General features: G+C 37.5%; 1 protein-coding gene across 1 annotated transcript in view; it reads right to left on the bottom strand.

The window, feature by feature from the left end:
* The window catches only part of RELL1 (RELT like 1), a 73893-nt gene that overhangs the window by 17838 nt on the left and 33048 nt on the right, over window positions 1–23007 (bottom strand). Inside the window, exons 4-6 of the mRNA XM_069068641.1 lie at window positions 10613–10670; window positions 8540–8776; window positions 4915–5053 (exon numbers count right to left, since the gene is read on the bottom strand). Coding sequence (XP_068924742.1) covers window positions 4918–5053; window positions 8540–8776; window positions 10613–10670 — 431 coding nt within the window. The 3' untranslated portion in view covers window positions 4915–4917. The remainder of the gene's footprint in view (window positions 1–4914; window positions 5054–8539; window positions 8777–10612; window positions 10671–23007) is intronic.

Here is a 23007-nt window from a genome sequence, read left to right as displayed (position 1 = left end):
CTAAGGATTCTTCTTTCAAAGATTCAAAATTGGTCTGCCTAACAGACAGTGGAGAAATGCATAGTGGATGTAAGCAGGCTGTGACACATTACCAACTTTGCTCACAAGACCTAATGTAAAAGGACTCATTAGGCACATACATGCTCACAAAAGAAGGTAGGCCAATCATTTGTAGAGATGAGTAATAGCAGATGGACAGAAGGCCTACAATGTAGTGGGCAGATCCACTACGGAGGATTTCTAGCAGAACACAAGCAGGAATTAGTCAGGAAGAAAAGACAGGGATACACTAGAATCTGCACTAAATACATGAAGTAACCATACTGAAGGGCTATGGATCTATTAAAAATATTGTAGAGGGGCAGCCAGGTAGCACAGCGAGTAAGAGTACCAGCTCCAGTGTCAGGACAACCTGGGGATAGAATCCCAGGCTCAGACACTTAGCACCCACCCAGAAACACGTGGCCGTGTAACCTTGAGCAAGTTACTTAACCCCAATTGCTTTAAAAAAAAAAAATATTGTAGAAAGGGGCGGCTAGGTGGTGCAGTGAATAGAGCACACTGGCCCTGGAGTCAGGAGGACCTGAGTTCAAATCTGGCCTCAGACACTTAACACAAAAACTATCTGTGTGCCCTTGGGCAAGTCACTTATCCCCAGTTGCCCTCCAAAAAGCAAAAATAAAAAATTTTTTTTAAATATTGCAGAAAGTCACCAAAACACAATCCAACAAAATTAATTTAACATGCATTTTGAAGGTCTTTATTTTATTAATAAGAGAACTATTATAAAATGAGAAAGAAATACTGAAGGAATTTGTGATGCATGTTTCTAAACAATGATATATGTTTTCTAAATATTTTTTCAATTGGAAGACAGCTGACTAAGCTTCTTAGTGGATAAAAGGAACTCAATTCAACTTAGAAGAACAAAAGCTTAGTCTTTTCGAAAGAATCAAAAAACATTTTCAGTGGAATAAAGAAACCTTCTCGATTTCACTGCCAAAATAAATGAGGTAGATAGCAACTTAGATGTGGCTACAAAAAGGAACCATAGTCAAAGGGGGACAGAATCCTGATTCCATTCACTCTCGAATATTAAACTAGATCTTTGTAATATTTTTTTTTAAGACTACAAATTACAAAAAAAAATTTTTAAGACTATAAATTCAAAAAGCAACTAAAGAATAAGGATTGGCTTCTCCCTTAGTTGACATATATTTAAGTGTCAAATGTAGGACACAACAGAAAAGAACTTTGGACCTGTAGTCAAAGGACCAAATACTTCCTTGGATACTTACTATGCAAATAAATAATTTAATCTCCCTGAGCCTCAGTTTCCTCATCTATAAAATGAAAGAGTTGAACTAGATGACACTAGATCCCTTCCAGCTCTGGTATGAATTATGTGCAAAGCCCTGTTCAAGACAATGGGCAAAACAGAAAATGTAAATTAGACACAGTCTCTGTCCTCATAGACATTTTCTTATCTGTAATCCTGAGCAGTCTGCTTGTGGGTCTGCCAGACACAAGTCTTTCCCCACTCTAATCCTTCCTCAATTCAACTATCTCAGAGATTTTCTTGAAGTGTAGATCCTAACATGTCATCCCCTTCTCAATAAATTCCAATGGTTTTCTATGGCCTCAAGGATCAAATACAAAATCCTCAGTTTGACTTTCAAAACTTTTGATAACCTCCTAGTCCATTCTACCTTTCCAGGCTTCTTACACCTTAACTCTCCACCACGTACACTTCAATCCAGTTAAATACTGGCCTCCTTGCTGTTCCACACACAAGTCTCCATCTTTCAACTCTAAGAATTTTCTCTGCCTGCCCCTATGCCTGGAATGCCCTCCTTCCTCTTCTCCACTTATTGGCTTCCCTGACTTTCATAAAGTCCTTAATCCTGCCTTCTATAGGAAGTCTTTCCTCTTAAATACCCAAAAGCAGTTGATTCTCTCTGGGAAGAGTAGGTCAAGCAGAGGTTGGATGACTATTTGTCAGATAGGTTAGAATGAGCATTCCTCTTGGTTATAAATGGAACTCCTAGGTCGCTGGTGAGGTCCCTTCTAATTCTCAAATTTCTGATTTATTTTAGAAACTTTCTTTACTGAAAAATCTAATCATGCGGGCAGCTAGGTGGTGCAGTGAATAGAGCACTGACCCTAGAGTCAGGAGGACCTGAGTTCAAATCTGACCTAAGACACTTAACACTTACTAGCCATGTGACCTTGGGCAAGTCACTTAACCTCAACAGCTCTGCCTTCCCCCCTCCAAAAAAAAAAGCAAAAAAAAAAATCTGATCATGTCAATTCTCCTAAATACATTAACAGTCTTTCTACCCCAACAGACTTATACATTGAAAAAAGAAACAAAGAGTTGTATGTATACACATTTGTTTTCAATCAAGGAGCAGTTCTCCCCTCTTGTTAATAGTCCAAATTTAATTGGAGAGTGATGACATTTTTTGATGTTTACAATTTTGTTGTTAAAAATAACAGTAAAATGTTTAATTGAACAGTTCTGTTCTATTCAATCAATTTTTGTAATTAATTCAAGACTAATCCAGAATACCTTTAAATATTCCTTCTTGTTCATAAGATATAAACCCTGAACAGTCCTAAGAGATCATTAGTTTAATCACCTCTTTTTATGGATGAAGACACTGAAGCTGAGAGATAAAATGACTTGCCCCAGGGATCCTGTGACCCCAAATTCAACAAATTATCTAGTGCATCTCACTGCCTCCCACCTGTTAACAATCTGCACACAGAAGCCACACTCCTGGGATTTGACTCCAGAGTAATAGAGTTCTTAATATGTACAGTGGGGACTAGGTCTGTATCCCAAAGAGATCATAAAAAAAGGGAAAAAGACTCATATGTACAAAAATATTGATAGCAGGTCTTTTTGTGGTGGCAAAGAATTAGAAATTGAGGGGATACCCATCAATTGGGGAATGGCTGAACAAGTTGTGCTATATGAATGTATTGAAATACTATTGTGCTATAAGAAATAATGAGCAGGCAGATTTCAGAAAATCCTGGAAAGACTTAATATGAACTGGTGCTAAGCAAAGTGAACAGAACCAAGAGAACATTGTACACAGCAACAAGCAACATTGTACAGTGGTTAACTATGATAGACTTAGCTCTTCTCAACAATACAATGATTCAAGACAATTCCAAAAGACTCCTGATGGAAAATGCTAACCACATCCAGAAAAAGAAGTATGGAGTCTGAATGCGGATCAAAGCATACTGTTTTCTCTCCTTTTTTTCTCTCATGGTTTTTCCCTTTTGTTCTGATTCTTCTTTCACAGCATGACTAATGTGGAAATATGTTTAACATGATCATACATGTATAACCTAGATCAAATTGCTTGCTGTCGTGGGGAGAGGAGAGAGGAAGGAGGGAGGGAAAAAAATTGGAACTCAAAATTTTACAAAAATGAATGTTGAAAACTATTTTTACATGTAATTGGAAAAAAATAAAATGCTGTAACAGGACTATCTAAAGACAATCTAAACATCTACATGTAGTAGGTTTAAATTTTTTTTTCTAAGTAGCACCAAAGTCACTGCATAGTAATGTTGGGTTCAGGGGCCCACGAAGGTGCCTGCCCACTCACAGATCTCAAGACAGCATGGTTGTAACTCTAAACTGGTGAGAAGTGGGTTACAGTTGAATACTTTGTAATACAGATTCAAAATTCTAGTGACCTTAGTAAATCTGAATAAAGAACATACAACATACACCAACACGATTGGTTAGACAACCTGATTCTCTTAACTTTTCCTAATCCTGAACATCTAATTCCTTCCCATCTCAGGGGCTCACCAGAATCCTCTCTAACATCTTAGTATTTCCTGTTAGTTGCGGATCTGGCACATGTGGAGAGGCTGACTAACGATGTGTACAGTGGAAGAATTTCTTCAGAGACCCTACCTGAGCTCATATGCCCTACCCCTCTGTATATATCCTGGTGAGCTTGCTTTTTTCTACTTCATTGCCACACACACTGTTGGTTAGCACTGGGATCCCTAAAGTCTCTGCTCTCAAATCTGACAACCCTCTCCCAACTTCTATTTGAGCAGTTTATTTTTCTTCCCAGAGGTACTTGGGCATACTGAAATGTGTTCAGAATGCTTCCCCTAACTACCAAGGTCATTTTGAAATCAAAACTGCCTCCCAGAGTGCTGGTTTCTCTTCAGTTCAACTTGGGTGTCACCTGCAAATCTAGAGAAGCTCAGAGACTGTGTCAGAATGGAATCTGCTAAGCTTGAAAATATGGCGGAAATTGGACATCTTTTAGGACGATAAAGGCTAGACATAGAACATGGTCAAAATCCCTATGGACTTGAAGATAACAGTCACAGGATTTCCTTCAAACATGTTCAAGATTCACCCTAAGCTCTTCTGAGCTATGGAAGTAATGGCCTTGTTTCTATTTGAATTATCCCTTTGTTCCTCTAAGCTATCAGAGTCCCTTCCTCTCTACTCTGGGCCACAAGTGAATAACATAGCCCTAGATCGTCTCAGGTACTGGCTCCTTCGTCAAGCCTTCCCTGGAGCTGCCACCCCAGTTTTCAGGGCTCTCTCTCCCTCCTCGATATTTCCATCATGTACTGGTGTACTTGGTGTATGTCCACCTCTCAGCTCTGGTTGAATGGAAGATCCCTGAAGACAGGGGCTCTATTATTTTCATCTTTGTATCACAAGAGTCTTTCACATAATGGACACTTAATTAATAATGAAACTCAATCTAATTAATTATCAATGTCCAATCTTCTTTACCCCTATGAGAATGAAGATACATTGAAGTAGTAATCTATTGCTAGACCAAAAACACACACATGGCAGTGTCCCCACATATTTTCCCCCACGTATCCATGGCTGACAGTGATAAAACCCACCTCCTACTCCGTGCCACTTCGTTCCCTTTTCACAGGGGTAACAGGTACCTCGCCATTGACACTTTCTGCACCACTCACAGACATCAGACTTCTCCGTTCCTTGGCATTGGCCTTATGTTCTACTTTCGTAACTCTAAACCTGAGGAGAGAAGAGGAGCCCTGTTGGGTTTTATTTTCCTAAAACACAAAGGTGTAAGTAACTAAGAAACATGAGAGATTGCATCCAAACGAAGCTAAAAGTTAAAGTAGCCATTAAAAATTATCCAAAGGGAGAAAACAGAAGAGGGTAAGCCTTTTCACCCACCAGACCCTTCTGTTCCCTGAAACATCCCCTCCTGAATCCTGCAGGGACTATATAATACTTTGTGAATATTCTAGAATAGGCCTAATCCACTGTAGGCATCACCTATTAAAAAGCAACAAGTCTGTAATTGGCTATAATTTTTTTTTTAAATATTGAATTCACAAACCAGATTGATATAAAAAAAAAGTGTTTGCTTAAGCAATGCCGTACATAAGACATTCTGGGTGGTTTCTAAACCTCAGTCTTAGTCAGACCTGTGTTGTTTTAAATTATGGAGGGGAGCACACTGAGAGCAATTGTCTTTAAGGGGAAATTGCAGAAGATTAAGGAGGGAGTGTAAATATCTAACATTTAAATTTTACATTATTAATATTACTATTATATATGCTATATTTGTTGTTAAATGACTTGCCCAGGGTAACACAGCTAGTAAGGGCTGAGGTCAGATCTGAACTCAGGAAGATGAGATCTCCTCACTTCAGGCCCAGCAATCTATCCACTTCACCACCTGGCTGCCCATATACTGTATTATATTAATATAATTGTAGTATTATCTTAATAGGTAATTCTAAACACATGCTGTATTATATTAATATAATTATAACATCACTTCATATATAATTTTAGCATGTAAGTATATATTATGAAATCCTAAATTTAGTGAAATAAAATTATACACAATTTTGCTGTATAATTATAATGTAATGTTTATAATGATATAGTATGATTATATATCTCCTAATATAACATAATACAAAGCCACATACAGTCTTTCATAATAGCCTTTTTCCTATTCCCAAGCTAAATCTAAAATATTCTTTGGCCTGAACACTCTCCATCCAAAATGAGATTATCGCCTGGATGGAAGAAGGTTTTGAGGAAGAATGAGAAAAAGATATTGCAAACTACAATTTTCTCTGTGGGTCAAATTATTTGCTTTTTGTGTGTGGCTGACAACAACCAGAGCACCACAAAGTAACAAGATTTCAAAGCTCAGTGCCCAATATCAGAGTGTCTCCAGGGAGAGACAAGGCTAGCTCTGGGCTGGGTTACTTGAAGGAATTCTCCAATATATTGAAGCTGAACCTTTCATCAGATCCTAAGATTATTGTTTTGGAAAGTAAATAAAAGGCATTTTCTCTGCAAAAACTACAGGTTTCTACCACTTCTGAAATTTTCATGACTATGAGCAAAACAGTGCTGTCTCCTGTGCTACTGCACCTGTGCAGCAGAGAGCTCGAAATCTGTCTCTTTTCTGGTCCACAGAGAACAAAATCAAGTGAGATGAAGAGAAATTTAGGAAAATAGCTCCTGCATAAAATTACCAGGGCGATTAGGTGGAACAGTGTCTTGGCACAGAGTGCCAAGGTCTGGAGTGAGGACAACTCATTTTCCTGAGTTCAAATCTGGCCTCAGAATGTGACCCTGGACAATCACTTACCCCCATTTGCCTAAGCTTCCTCATGTCAAATGAACTGGAGAAGGAAATGGCAAACCACTCCAGTATCTTTGCCAAGAAAACCCCAAATGGGATCACCAAGAGTCGGACATGACTGAACAATGGCAACAACAAAACTACAAACATCTACACAAAAGTCTATTAATAATTTTGGACTAGTGGGCATTCTAATGTTTTCAATATGCATTATGGTACAGAGACAGAAACAAAGTATGGGAAATAAAAAATCTAACTTAGAAATCTTATAAAAGAAATCCACCAGAAAAGCTGAAGGGTTCCATATAAGCCAGCTGAAGGCAGTGAACACTTAAGTCATACCACTTTCCATATTCAAAGCCCTTCCTAGCTCAGTGGTCCTATTCTCTGCTACCAGTTCGGGGCCAACTGATTTTCCTGTTTCCAACTCTTGAAACACAACTTAAATTATCTCCCATCACACTTCATGTCCTTATAACACACAGGGTATTGGGAGTGTCAGAATGCAAACTGTAGCATCGTAGGAAACTCCTTTCCTTCATCATCCTCAATGTTTCTTTATGAAGCTCCTAATTATATGTAGTAATCTGTATAATTTGTTAGGCAGGATAGGAAGATCATTGCTACACTCACATCTGTGCTTTTGTTTACAGACATCCTGCCACACTTCAGTCTACTGAATTTCTACCCATCATTCAAAGATTAACATAAATGCCATCTCCTCCATGATTTCCCCATTGATAATGACATTTCCTTTCAGATCTAATAAATTATCGTGTACTATAATATATTATGACTACATGTGCTGGTGTCCTATCCTGGTTAGGGCATCATATTCCAGATAAGACATTTTTTAAATCAAAGCTGAAAGGATTTTGTATTTAACACTCAGAATTTGCTTCCCTGCCAGGCTTGAATATCTCCAACTTTGAATTATTTTTAAACACTCTTCAAGCCTTCTTGTGCTTCTGAGTGCTACCCAGGGTGTTACAGTACAAAAGTGACCTTGATATAGCTTCCCATCCCAGAGTCTTTTGTGATTTCTTCTTTATAGTTCATGAGGATCTGAGATTCTAGTTCAGTTTAAATGGGAGAGACTTTTTCATCTTTCTGACAGATGTTCAGGGGCCTTTAGGTCATGAGTTGACTTTTATTATCCACACCGAAGCCACCAAATGGGAAAGACTTAAATCCTACAACTGTCTTGAACCAGAAATGTTCAGATTGAAAATGAATGGCTATCAAGTTGACTCTAATTTTTGCCATCAAATATAGAAACCTTAACCTCCTTTGCTTCTCTCAAAATCAAGCCTCTGAGTGAAAAAATCTTTTTATAGCATATCTTATTATGGACTTAAAGCACTCACCATTTCAGGATACCCTTCATTGCCTTTTCTTTGCTGAACTGCAATTGCTGAATTGCAAGGCAGTGAAAAAAAATCCACAAATGCTATACAAATATCTATCTCTTTTCAACTCACAGTCCTAGCAGCAGGCCAACATCATAACTAAGTATCATTTAACATAATGAATTTCAATCTTACAGAATGGAAAAGTAAGCAATGAATTCACATTGGCTAACAATGAGAAATTGTAAAATGTTGAGCTACATGTTTTAGTGAAAACATAAAATTCCCCACCAAGAAATCCCAGTCCAGCTTGGCCTAGATGGGAGTTCTTTGGTGCCATCTTCTATCAGTCTATTTATTGTCGACCTACAGGGAGCTTTTCATCATTGTAAAAGGTTGGAACATAGGAAGGAACAATTTGTCAAAAGCATGGAGGAGAATACAGTATGGATGAAGAAGGGATATACCAGATTCAGTAAGTACAAGCCAGTTCCAAATGATCAAAATCAGAAACATAATAAAGAAAATGGTTCTTGCCTGCCAACAGAAAGAACTGTCACTTCTCCTTGGCGCCGACTTCTTCCATCTTTCGATTTGCTGCTTGGTTTTATGAAGTGCCACCGTTTATGTCTGCAGCGCTGACATACATCTCTTTCTACTGCCCCTCCAACAGTATGTAGATGGCGGCCACATATATGCTTTCCTGGAGTACCTCCTGGTGACATGGGACCAGGACTCACTGGGGGACTGCCTGGAGTACTTGGAGTCAAAGGGCTAGTAGGGTGGAAATCAAATTAGAAAGGGTTAGTTACTTTAAGGAAACCTCAGTTAATTAAAAAACAAAACTCATGTAATTTGAGGAGTAGATTTACACACAAATAAAAAACATCTACCTCAGTGATATAAACATGCTTTGTAAACTGGCGGGGGGAGTTGCTTTTTTTTTGGAGGAGGAAGGCAGGGCAATTGGGATTAAGTGACTTGCTCAAGGTCACACAGCTAGTAAGTATTAAGCATCTGACGCTGGATTTGAACTCAGGTCCTCCTGACTCCAGGGTCAGTGCTCTATTCACTGAGCTACCTAAAAGCCCCTATAAACTGTTTTTTGATCACAAGGGATTCAATATACATAGCAATTTGTTCACATTTCACTTTCTCTAAAAAAACACAAGCCTTTTTTTCCTTCATAGAAGGAGATCATCTATTATTTAATCATGAAATCAGCTGGAAATTAACAATTGGATCAATTGATGATATTCTGTTTGATTTGAAAGGGTGTTTCTTTCTTAAATTTTAATACACTCACTAGTTGAACCATAAGATACTATTTCTCATTCCCTGCCGAGTTCTTACCTTAACTTGAGCAAAGACAGCATAAAAATGTGTGCCCTTGTAGCTAGATAAAAACAAATCCTAATTAAGTTTTGACATATCTTAAGAGGGTGCTAGATTTCTTTTTTTTTTTATTAAAAATAAAGTTTTAAAATTAGGGCATCCAATCCTGCAGCAATAAACATGTAGCAAGAGAGGACAAGAGGTCATTCATCCTGACCTCATGGAAATCTTGCCAATTCTTCTTTGTCATCCCTTCTTATCTCCCCTAACAAAAGCAAAAAGTCTATTATTGGCAGGAGTTGGCAATCTTTCTAAACTGATGTGCCATTTTCTTCTGGGTTACTCAGTATTAGACATATTACATTACCATGAGCCAACCCTCACAAACAATGGAGGGTGCCACTTACCAGTCAAATCTTAATAGGAGTGATGGAAAGAGATTTGGGAGAAAAAGAATTGTTAGAGCATTTCTCTAAAGTTTTAGGGAAGGAAGGGTCATAATGGTGACAAACTGACTGAAGGAAAAAGGTTACGAAGCCTGTATACGAGGACATATACATATCTCCATGTATATAGACTTGGGAGAGGAGAGGAAAAAAAATACATATATATGTATGTATGTATGTATATATATAAGTTGTTATATAACCTTTATCTGAATTATGTTTTTTAAACCTTACTGTCCACTTGAATTTTAAATGCTATATTGTTCTTTCTTTTTCCTTTTTTTTTTTTTTTTTTTTTTTTGAGCAGGGAAGGCAAGGCAATTGGGGTTAAATGATTTGCCCAATACAGCTAGTAAGTCTGTCAAGTGTCTGAGGCCTAATTTGAACTCAAGTCCTCCTGGCTCCAAAGCCAGGGCTCTATTAACTGCACCACTTAGCCATCCCATGCTATTTTCTTTAAAGAAATATTTTTAATGTTAACACCACACCCATTTTCTGGGAAAGATTATAGTAAAAACACCGCACGGATTTTTAACAGATTTTAACAACTTCTGTATAAATTCTATGATCAATTACCTCAGGCTAATTTATTCAGAGACATAATATTCAAGAACCATAGCTTAAAATGAATGCTATTGTAGCAATGTTTCACATGTAATAAATATCTCCTAAATAAGCACATCAATGACTATCTTTATACAATCTATAAACAATACTTAAGATAAAGACCATTACAAAAGAAAAATGGCAAGCTTTGTGTCATTAAATTTAAGCAATTAAATGAAAAGGCTTCCTTTACAAAAAAAAAAAGAAAGAAAAAAGGTCTTACCTTTCAGGATCACATACACTGTTATCTGCCACCATGGCCTTTAAAACATCAGCATTTGCTACAAAAATAGAATAGTAATTACACTTAACTATATGAAATGCATAATCACAGAATTTTAGATCCAAACAGTATTTTATAGGTGTCTTGGTCCAACCTCCTAGTCTTACAGATGAAAAGATTAACTCTGACTTTCAAAAGGTTACAAAGCAATTAACTAGCATATTTGGCCAGCAATACCTTCAAAAATACATGAGAAGTTAATAGCAAGCAAAAGGTACACCCAACCTAAAGAAAAATGAATTTCCCATAGATTTTTAAAAATAGGAAAACATCTACATTTGTCTCTCTTGTGCTCAAGGGTTAACATATATTTTAATGGATTGAGATTCTTCCCCACTGCCCCACAACATGCCTGGATTTGTCACTCTTCTTGGTCCCTGCCATCTCCTCAAGCTATCTTTTGTTATCTCTCCATTTCACAGTCCAGCTCCCAGAAGATGTCTACATTTATTGCCTCCAATTCCTCACATCTTACTCACTTCTAAATTTCTTGTAATTTGGCTTCTAATTTAGACATTCCATTGAACTTATATTCAAAGTTGCCAATGATATCTTAATGGTTAAGTCCAACAGCCTTTCCTCAACCCTCATTCCTGAGGCTCTCGACACTGTTGACCACTCCATTCTCTTATATATATATATTCTCCTCCTTGAATTTTATGACACCATTATTTCCTGGTTCTTTCATCTATCTGACCGTTCCTTCTCAGTCCACTTTGCCGGATCACCATTCGTGTCTTGCTCTCTAGTTATGGGTATCGCCCAGGGTTCGTTCTATCTTGAGACCTCTTCTCTTCTTTTCTCTTTTTATACTCTTGTGGTGATCCCATTAGCTCCCATCTATTCAATTAACTTCTCATGCTGATGATTACAAAATCTATTCTCAAATAACCTGAGCTGGAATCTCAAACCCCCAAATGTATAGTGGACATCTTTATCTAACTAGTCCATGGGCATCTTCAAAGGCAACTCATGATCTTCCCCCTCTAAACCCAGTTCTCTTTCTAACTTCCTCATCTTGTCAAGAGAACCACCTTCCTTCCAGTCTTTCAAGCTTACAAAGTGTCGTCTTCAACTCTTTACTCTTTCTCACTCTTTAATCAGTTGCCAAATATTTATCAATTTTATCTCTACATGTCTCAAATCCTCTTCCTTCTCTATACTCATACAGCCACCACCTTAGTTCAGGTCTTTATCATCTCTAACCTAGATTGCTGAAACGTAGCCTCCTTAATGGTCTCTTTGCCTCTAATAAGTACTCCACACATCTGCCAAACAGACATTCCTAAAGTACAGATCTGATCATGTCACTCCCCTACTCAAGAAGCTTCAGCAACTCCCTTGCTTCTAGAACAGAGAAAAGTATTCAAACTTGTTGGATTCAAGACCCCTTCATACTCTTAAAAATTACCAAGAACCCCCAAAGAAATTTGTTTGTGAGTTATATCTATTGATATTTAATGTGCTATAATTAAAACTCCACCTTAGGAACTTTGATCATCACAATGACCAAACCACAATTCCAAAGGACTCATAAAATATTATCTCTGTACAAATAGATAGCTGATGAACTCAAGAGTGCAGATTGAAGCATATTTTTCTTCCTTCCTTTCCTCCCTCCCTTCCTTCCTTGGACATGGCTAAATGGGAATTCATTTTGTCTGATTATACATATTTGTAATGGATTTTATTTTTCTTTCATCCTCAATGGGTAGGGATGGGTAGGGGGAGAATAGGAAGGAGAGAATTCAGAAAGTGAATATAAAATAAAATTGAGTTTTTAAAAAATGTAAGGAATATGATCTTTTTTTTACTTTTTTTTTTGGAGGGCAATTGGGGTTAAGTGACTTGCCCAAGGTCACATGGCTAGTTTTCTTGTTAAGTGTCTGAGGCCACATTTGAACTCAGCTCCTCCTGACTTCAGGGCCAGTGCTCTATTCACTGCGCCACCTAGCTGCTCCATGAATATTATTTCCTTGCAGATGTGTTCATGGTAATTAACACAAGAGAATTGTTCTGTATAAATTGTGTGTATGTCTTTAATTAAAATGATGCATTATAAACCTTTGGCAAGACATTGGATGGCCAAGGCTATTGATTAACATGAGAGAAATGTAATGGACATTCACTGAGGGAGCTTCATTAATGTCAGGATAAAACACAGTGCTACAAGCCCTAATTTAAAGCCCTTAGGGGTGGGCCAGGTGGCTCAGCGAGTAAGAACACCGGCTCCAGTGTTGGGATGACCTGGGGATCAAATCCGGGCTCAGATACTTAGCACCACACCCAGAAATAACTGGCTGTGTAACCTTGAGCAAGTTACTTAACCCCGATTGCTTTAAAAAAAATTTTTTTAATAAATAAATAAAATAAAATAGGGCCCCTTGTTTATTTATTATTTATAAATACTAATTGTTTCACAATCACTTGCATTGAGAAATATGAGGGAGGATCTACGTCAAAGTTTTTCAAGTTGTTATAAGTTGTTTATTTAAAGAAAAAAATAATCCATAAAAAAGTAAACATTTTAGTATTATCATTAAAATAGTTTTGACCCCATGAAAGCATCCCTAGATCTCATTTTGAGAAATGCTGCACTAGAATAAAATGTGAACTCCTCTTTATAATATTTAAAGCCCTTTGCAATCTGACTCCAGCATCTTTTTCAAGGCAGAATACACATTACTCTTTTATCCCTCAATGTTCCAGCCAACCTGACCTACATGGTGTTCCCTTACACTATGTTATTACATATTCTGCCTCCGTTCTTAGCTGTCATCCCCCATTCCTGGAATGCTCTCCCTCCTCCCTTCTAACTCAAAGAATCCCTAGCTTACTTGGAAGCTCGGTCCAAGTGCCACCTACTACAGGAAGCCTTTTCTGATCCTCACTCCTTTTCCAAGCACACTCCCCACGCTCCTCGTTAGTGCTCCTCCTTCCTCTGAAATTAATTCAATCCAACAAGAATTTACCAAGTGCCTATTATCTGCCAAGCACTGTGGTGGGGATACAAAGACAAAAATGAAAGAGTTCCTGCCCTCAAAGAGATTACTTTTTTTTTTTGGCCTTTTGGAGGGCAATTGGGGTTAAGTAACTTGCCCAAGGTCACACGACTAATATTTTTGTATTAAGTATCTGAGGGCAGATTTGTGTTAAGTGTCTGAGGCCGCATTTGTGTTAAGTGGCTGAGGCTGGATCTGAACTCAGGTCCTCCTGACTCCAGGGGGCCGGCGCTTTACTCACTGTGCCACCTAGCCACCCCAAGAGATTCCATTCTTCTGGAGAGAGGAAGGGAGGAACAAGAACATAGGAAAGTTAATACAATGCAGATAACCTGGATCTGGGATTTCATCACTGTAAATAACTTCCACTAAATGTAAACTCTCTCTACCAAAACAGAAAGACAACTGTTGTGGAATTTATCATTTTAAAGAGTTGCTCAGGGCACAGAAAAATTAAGTGACTCTCCCAGGGCCATGTAGTCAATACATGTCAAATGCAGGATTGGAATATGTAATATTTATATATATATATATTTGTATATATTGTATGTATATATATACACACAAATTTTGTGTGTACACAAAATATATACAAACTAAATATGAATCAATGGGAATGTGAGTTTGGGGGAAAGCACTAAAAACTGAAGAAAATCAAGAATAGCCTAATTACTAGGAAAATATATTTTATTAAAATGTGCATCTTGTTTCTTCTGGTATACTATAACCTCTCAAAGACAGGACTATTTCATTCTTCTCTTTGTTTACCATTGCCTAATATGGTGCTTAGTACACAGTAGGTGTCATATAAATGCTTATTGAATGGAAATTTCTTGAAAACCCTTAGGCCATAATGTGTAGTAGGTATTTAATAAATTCGTATTTAATTGGCTTGAAAAACAGACCTCTAAACTTTAGTAGGAAATAATGATATAGCATCAAGCCTACCCCATATAGAGTTTGGTTTAGGTGGTAAGAAAATGGTGTTAATGAAGACTGAGTTATAGAGTTCATCTTCAAGTGGCCCAGGGGTCTTTACCCTATTCCATGAGCCCACTCCTAAACCAGATATCCTGATGTCCTAGCCAAACATACTGAAATTTCAATTTTTTTTCATAAAGGTAACCAAGTTACACTCTGTAGAGAGATGATGAATACACATCATCAGTACCTAGAAAAAAAAAAACTCAGGTTATGCTCTATGAAAATGGATCATTTTGGCATGGCTAGGTGGCACAGTGAATAGAGCACCAGCCCTGGAGTCAGGAGGACCTGAATTCAAATGTGGCCTCAGACACTTAACGCTTACTAGCCTTGTGATCTTGGGCAAGTCACTTAACCCTGAGTGCCCTGCCTTCCCCCCTCCAAAAAGGAAAAAAAAAAAAGAATTGTTTCATTCTTTGTATTTGTATCTCCAGTAACAAGCACACAGCAAGTCCTTATTAAACATTTGTTGATTAATTTTTTTATCATGCACCACAGAAATCAGCTTCCTATGAGAAATAAAGCACATTTAATCTGCTTAAATGGATACAGAATATTTAAATCATTTTATCATTCCAGGTACAGAGTAACAAAACCTAGTTTGAACTGGGCTACTATTAATAAAACCATTCAAATACAGCTGTAATCCTAGGTGGTTAATGAAAGTACAGAAGTTTATAAGAGTCCCCCATTCCTCTCTTCCACTCCCTCTATGTCTGTCAGACTGTCATGAAACAATAATAATAATAGTTAATATTTACATGATGCTTACTATATGTGCCAAGCACTGTACTAAGGATTTTACAATTATTACGTGATTTGAACCTCACAATCACAATCATATCAGATTACTACTATTATCCCCATTTTACAGATGAGGAAACTGAGACAAACGGAGGTTAAGTGACTTGCCCAAGGTCACACAGCTTGTGTCTCAGATTAGATTTGAACTCAGGTATTCCTGACTCCAGGTCTGGCACACTATCCACTGCCCCACCCAGCTGCCTATATAATTATTATTATTGTTATTGTTATTATCATTATTATTTAGAGCTGGAAAGGCCCTTAAAAGTCATCTAGTTCAACCTTATCATGTTATAGAAGAGGAAATTGACCTACAGTGATTAAAAGACCCAGAGCTCATTCCTGAAACCCAGGCCTCTGATTCTCAAAGCTATCACACTTTAGACTGTACCAGTCAACTCACATTTATAAAGTACATTAAGGTTTACATTTGTCAAAACAGCCCTGTAAGATACTATTATCCCCATCTTACAAATGAGAATAGTTCATTTCAGAGAGAATTTCCCAATGTCATATCATTAAGTAAATGCTGGAGTTAGAACCACAACCAGACATTTATTCCATGCTGCTTATGGGATCATCATATAATGACTGGTTATGGATATTTCTAGAAATTTCACTCAATGAAATATGAAAATGTCAATACTTCTACCTGGCCTTTTAAAATTTTTTTTTAAAAAATCTAAATACCACTTTCGTAACTAACTTAGGAGAACCACAAGAAATGCCCCGGAGACAAAAAAAAGGGCTAGCCATTTGCCAAGTGCACCGACTTTTAACATTTTATGCACCAAATAACATCCTTCCGTGTTGAGGTCAAGGAACAAGGACCTCTTTTGTTGCTGGTTTGTAATGATTAATGTTACTCAGAATGACTTCAGCAGTCTTGCTCATGGCGCCTGCGGAGCAAAGACTAGCTTTATAATGATGAGAAAACAGATGTTTTTTCCAAAAGCAAAAGAGATATTTGCAAAGTGCTTAAGCACATAGTAGGTACTACGTAACTACTTATTCCCTTCCCTTCCCCAAAAGCAAAAAGGAAGTTCTCATCTCAATGAGAATTTTATGGTTAAGGGAATAAAAAACCAAGATAATAACAGATTCTTTGGCACATATGACTGTGTCAATGAACTTGTCAACTCATTTTTTAAATGAATTTTTCAGACTCAGAATTCTTATATCCAAAAGCAGCCACGCACTCTACCCAAGGTTTGCAAACTATAAAAATGTTTATTTCATATCTAAACATTAGCAATGGAATCTCTTTACCAGTTACTCTTAGAATTGATTTTATTTGTCCTCATATCCCTTAGAATTTAAGCTAATGGCAAGAAGCAACCTGCCTCCCAAGTATGTAGGAAAGCATCATGCAAATTTTAAAGTGCTCTAGAAATGAGAGTAAGAATAAGAATTCCTATTATTATAGCTGTTGTTATCAGCACAGGGAAGAAATAGAATCTTGGGATGTTTTCCCTTTTCATTAATACTTGGGAGGAAGGCCACTCGATAGCTTATGGATTCTGGGTCTGAGAGAGCTGGCCTTGTCTTCATGACTGCTGCTATCACACCCCTGTTTCTTTCACACTCTCTACAAATACATCACATCACCACTTACCAAATTCCAAAATCAAAAATGGAAGACAGAGTACATCAGTAAAAATGAGACATTAAAAGAGATTTTAAATTTATGTGATTTAAAACAGTTTAGAACTGCCTGAGAAAATAAATAACTAATAAAATGATAATTCTCCCTTTAAATGTAAATTGTAATAAAATGTTCTTAAGCTCACCAAGATATAATAATAACAGTGACAGCAATAATAACTGTACAACAGCAACAATAACCGACACATACAGCACTTTAAAGTTTTATAAAGCACTTCACATACATAATTCCTTTACAGATGAGAAAACCGAGCATCAGAAAGGTTAATGACTTGCCCAAGGTCACACAGTTTATATATATAGGAGGTAGAATCTGAAACCAGATCTTCCTGACTCCAAGTTCAAAATTTTATCCATTACCCAGGGGTAGGGAATCTATGACCTCAACACCATGTGTGGCCCTCTAGGTCTTCAAGTGTGGTGCTTTCACTGAATCCAAACTTCATAGAAGAAATCCCCTTAATAAAAGGATTTGTTCTGTTAAAACCTGGATTCAGTCAAAAGGCCCCATTGAGGACCTAGAGGGCCACACGTGGCCTTGTGGCAGCAAGTTCCCCACCCCTCCACTATACCATGCTGCCTCTAAAAACTTTTACATTTATAATTTATACTTTTGTGAAACTATTAAGCTTTATATATTATTAGTGGTCTGAGTTCTCATGATTTGCCAGAAATTCTTACTAAATATTCCATTTGTTTGTACTGAAACCAGTTCCAAAAAGGAAAGAGGTCCCCACATTCTACCAAGCAGCACTTGGCACTCTTTCCAGGGATGCAAACAAAGCTTTTTCTACCCTTCCCCTTAGAGCCCACATGCCCAGAAATCCTACAAGTAAGAGCCTCTACACCAGAGCTCTTGAAGTGGAGTCCACGAATTTTTTTTTTTTTTTTGCTTTTTGGAGGTGGGAGGACAGGGAAATTGAGATTAAGTGACTTGTCCAAGGTCACACGGCTAGTAAGTGTTAAGTGTCTGAGGCCACATTTGAACTCAGGTCCTCCTGCAGGGCCAGTGCTCTATTCACTATGCCACCTAGCCACCCCACAGCCATCCCCCACGAACATTTTAAAAATACACTTTGACAGCTATTTCGATATAATTGGTTTTCTTTGTAAGCTTACAGATTTTATTTTATACATGGAAAACCATTATTCCAAGAAAGGTCAGACTACCAAAGGGTTCCCTAATACACAAAAGCTTAAGAAGCCCTGCTCTGTGCAACATATCAAAATGCCCAAGGCTTCTAGCAAGGCCTTTGCCACATCTAGCATCGAGAGCCTTCAGATAGTTTGACTGGCTGCCTCAGATGAGAAATGTTCAACATAAACACTGATTATTCCTTCTAAAATGCTTTATTTATTAATACTTTAGACAATACACTAATTAATGTCCTTAGATTTTCTTATTTGCTACATTTACTTCATATGCAGAAGAATTTAACTATAGCTGATAATCACCTGTAAGCTGACTGCCTTTAAATCATTAATCTTTTGCTAACTGAAGCTTACAGGAAATGGGTGGAAGAAGAAAATTTAGGGGCCAGAAAAAATCTTCAACGAGAAAGAATTCCCAGGAAAATGCCCTCCCTCCCCCAACTTCCCCCTACCTTTTCCTGAACAATACTACATCTGTATCTAAGGGCGGAAGACTGAAACTACCACCAGCACTTTTCCCCAAGTCATTCATTCAAGAGGTGAAATTTCTATCATCAGATCATCTTTCTCAAAAATCCAGTTACTCAAGTCTCTATACATCTAAGCATAATGACTCATGAGAACCTTAGTTACATTATTAGAAGCAATCACCTTGATAACCTTCTGAAAGAGCTACTCAATTATATAACTATTTAGGGACTGCTTTGGAATAGAGTCTAGACCAGTGATTTCATTAGTATAGTGTCAAGATATTAGGAGACACGCTGTTTTCCTGAGCTAAGGCCCAACAAGCAAGCTGTACCCTGAGCTTAGCATAACAACAATCCTTTGTGCTCACCCTCTGGATGATCTCACCCTTATATAATTTTTGTGTTGCTTTAATCCCTATCTCCCAGGGGATCCCAGGGAAGCTGGTACCACAGCAGAAAGTGATCAATCAAACCTCCTGACATGCTAAGTGAACCAAACCAGGTGCTTCAATCCTGTTCCTGCCATATTAACATTGGTTCTGTACATCCCCACCCCACCCCCAAATAATCTCAGGGCTCAACGACCCTAACAACTTGAGGCAATCACAAAGCTCTATGATTCTAACAGCTTAGATACTATTCCCATAGGACCCAAGAACATCTGTATTGTCCCAAGAAATGCCAACCGTGGGAACTGTTTCCTCAAGACTGTTGAGTCCTGCATTCTTGTGGTTTTCATGTATAAAAGCCCTACCCCTGCCATAAGTCATAAGTCCTCCTTCTCAGAAAGATGGACTTCTGAGTGCAAGCATCTTCCTCACTTTGAAACTGAACTTCTGCTTGATTCCTGACTTTCCTATCTCTAGCCTGCTTTGTTCAGCTCCAGCTACCCATGTTAGAGACTAGTTCTGGTCCAGTTAACAATAAGTAATGTCCTCTACCAATGCAGCTAAGCACCTTCTCTGCAACTCATAGTCTTAAAAGGCTTGCCTGGAACACTGGGGAAGGAGGGGTGGGGGGCTAAATAATTTGCCCAGGATCATACACTCACTATGTGTCAGAGACAGGATTAGAAATGAGTCAGGCCTTCTTGGTTCCTAGGCTAGCTCTCTATCCACTATATAAATTCATAGAATAAATTTAAAATTCTGGCCCCTAAAGCAGAAGCTGCCTAGAAAGTCCCTTTCCCTTTGTAAATAATCAGGGCCTGCCTGCTGAACATTCACATCTCTAGTTTCTACCTTGGCAGACAATCCAAGGCCCTTAGCATACCCAAGCTCCAACAGCAGCAGTCATTTCCTGGTCTCCCTACCAGAAGAGAAAATTAACAGGAGAACCTGAGAGGTGACGATTCTAATAACAACTGGAGAGTGAGCTAGTACTCTAGGCAAAGCTCAAGGAATTACAGGAGATTAATGATTTGTGGAGTAGCTGATAAAAGTCTGTTCCATAAAAGACATTTAGCATCTTGCCCAGACAAACCAAAATTGAATTGCAACATCCAGGATGTGATTAATCTATGAATAAGAACGTCATTAGAAGTGCAATTCTATCAAAATTTAGCCTTCATTGCACTGGTGATACAAAAAGGATTTCAGGGAAAAGAACAAAGACTAATATCAACAAAGAGTTGATATCACCATCTGAGTCAGGTTGGTAGAGTTGGTTGTGGGATAAAGATAATAAAGTCATGAAAGATCTTGCCTTCAAAGTAAAATCTAGAAATGTGAGGTTACAAAATTCTGCTAAAAGTTATTAATATTTACCTAATTAGCAGATGTAGCTTTGATTCAGTCTAAGAATGCAGAAAGTTTCAGGAGATGGCAGGTTTCTTTTGTTGCTGTTTTTTCATAATTCTATCACTAGAGTCTAGCAGAATATCTTGTACTTAGTAGGTCAGTCATTTATTTATAAATAAATAAAATATATAAAATAAATATAAATATTTGGAAAGAAATATATAAATGGAAAGAATAAATATATAAATATATAATATAAATATATATGTTTAATATATAAATATATATTTATATATAATATTATATAAATATATAATATAATATATAAACATATAATAAATTATATAAATTATATATTAAAATATATTTTTATATATTTATATAATATATTTATATATTTATTCTTTACATTTCTATATAATATATTACATTATATATTATATTATTTTATATATAATACATTATTATGTATTATATATAATTATATATAATATATATAAATATAAATATATAAATATTTGGAAAGAAATATATAAATATTTATAAAATAAATAAAACCATTTATTAAGTGCCTACTATGTGCTAAGCACTGTGTTAAGAGGTAGGGATACAAAAAGGATAATCTCTGCCATCAAGGAACTCACAATCTAATAGGGAGACAACAAATAAACAGATATGTTTATATTTGTATAAAACAAGATATACACAAGATAAATAGGAAATAATTTAGGCACTAGAATGAATAAGGGTTGGGAAAGCCTTCTAGTATATTAAGATGGGATTTTAGTTGGGATTTAAAGGATGCTAGGGAAGTGGGTGTTTAAGAATAGGAGATAAAGGGGCGGCCAGGTAGCACAGCAAGTAAGATCACCGGCTCCAGTGTCGGGATGACCTGGGGATCGAATCCAGGCTCAGATACTTAGCACCACACCCAGAAATAACTGGCCATGAAACGTTGAGCAAGTTAATTAACCCCGATTGCTTTAAAAAAAAAAAAAAAAGGAGATAAAGAAACATCAGGTGTGGCCTGGAGCCATGGAACAAAACAAAAAGGCATGGCTTACCAAAGGAACAGAATCTATAACCTTGTTTTCATTGAGATCATGTTCTAATCAACTGAACTAACTATAACTTCTATTCTTATCACATGGGCAGCAAGATTGGGCAATGGATAGAGTGCCAGGCCTGGAGTCAGGAAGATTCTTCTTTCTGAGTTCAAATCTGACCTCAGACACTTATTAGCTGTGTGACCCTAAGCAAATCACTTAACTCTGTTTGCTTCAGTTTCCCCACCTATAAAATGAACTAGAGAAGAAAATGGCAAAAAACACTCCAGTATCTCTGCCATGAAAACCCCAAATGGGGGCAGCTAGGTGGCGCAGTGAATAGAACACCAGCCCTGGAGTCAGGAGAACCTGAGTTCAACACTGGACTTAGACACTTAACACTTACTAACTGTGTGACCTTGGGCAAGTCACTTAACTCCAATTATCCTGCGTTCCCCTCTCTAAAAAAAAGAAGAAAACCCCAGACGGAGTCACAAAGAATCTGACATAACTGAAAAATAAATGAACAACATCAATCAACTTACTTCCGACTCCCTAGCTAAGCTCTGGCAAGTTAACTTGATTTCTCTTGGCTTCAGTTTTCTAACCTGCAGAATAAGAGGATTGGCCTAGATCTCTAAAGTTCCTTTCGGTTCTAAATCCTATAGCCTGGGCTCCAGGCCTGGCTCTGCCACATTAGTGCTTATGTGTCCATAGACAAACATTTCACCTCTCCAAGTCTCAGTTTTCTCATCTCTAAAATGGGCCCTCCTCCAACTCCCCCTCTTTCCTATTACACTGGTTTGTGGTCAGCACAGTGCTATGTAAACATGAAATATCACATACATGAAATTATTATTAGGGTGAGAAGACTTATTTCTGTTCCTACTAACCCAAGGAATGCCACCTTCCCTTACCACCCCACCAAGTCTTATCTTATGCCAGGTATCACTGCCATGTACAAACACCTAGATATTTGGACATCCATATTGAAGAAGGATATGTTAAGATCCCACTTACCCATAGTTCACTTACCTGTTACCTGAAAGTACACACAATAAATCTTAGGCATTTTACATACAGGAAATATCCTCTGGACTTTACTCACTGCCCAATTACCCTCATTTTTCATAAAAATTCCCACAAGCCCACTTATCTGCTTAACCCTAACCCATACTGCATTGGAAGAGGTCAATTAGAATGAAAGTGTGGAAGGAAATTGGCTAAAGAATGATCCAATTATATCCATAAGAAGTGACAGCAAGAGGGACTGCTAGGTGGCGCAGTGAGTAAAGCACCGGCCCCGGGGTCAGGAGGACTCGAGTTAGGTTCCAGCCTCAGACACTTAACACCCACACACACAAAAAAACAAAAACCTAGCCATGTAACCTTGGGCAAGTTACTTAACCCCAACTGCCCTCCAAAAAAAAAAAAAAGTGACAGCAGGAGAGGAGATAGAAAAAAATATGAAAA

Source organism: Petaurus breviceps, unplaced genomic scaffold (assembly GCF_028583685.1).
Source record: "Petaurus breviceps papuanus isolate PSGF00001 unplaced genomic scaffold, PetGlider_PUasm1.0 140, whole genome shotgun sequence".
In the NCBI taxonomy this organism is placed as follows: domain Eukaryota; kingdom Metazoa; phylum Chordata; class Mammalia; order Diprotodontia; family Petauridae; genus Petaurus; species Petaurus breviceps.
Note: the sequence above shows the minus strand (reverse complement) of the source record. Positions and strands in the feature narration are given on the sequence as shown.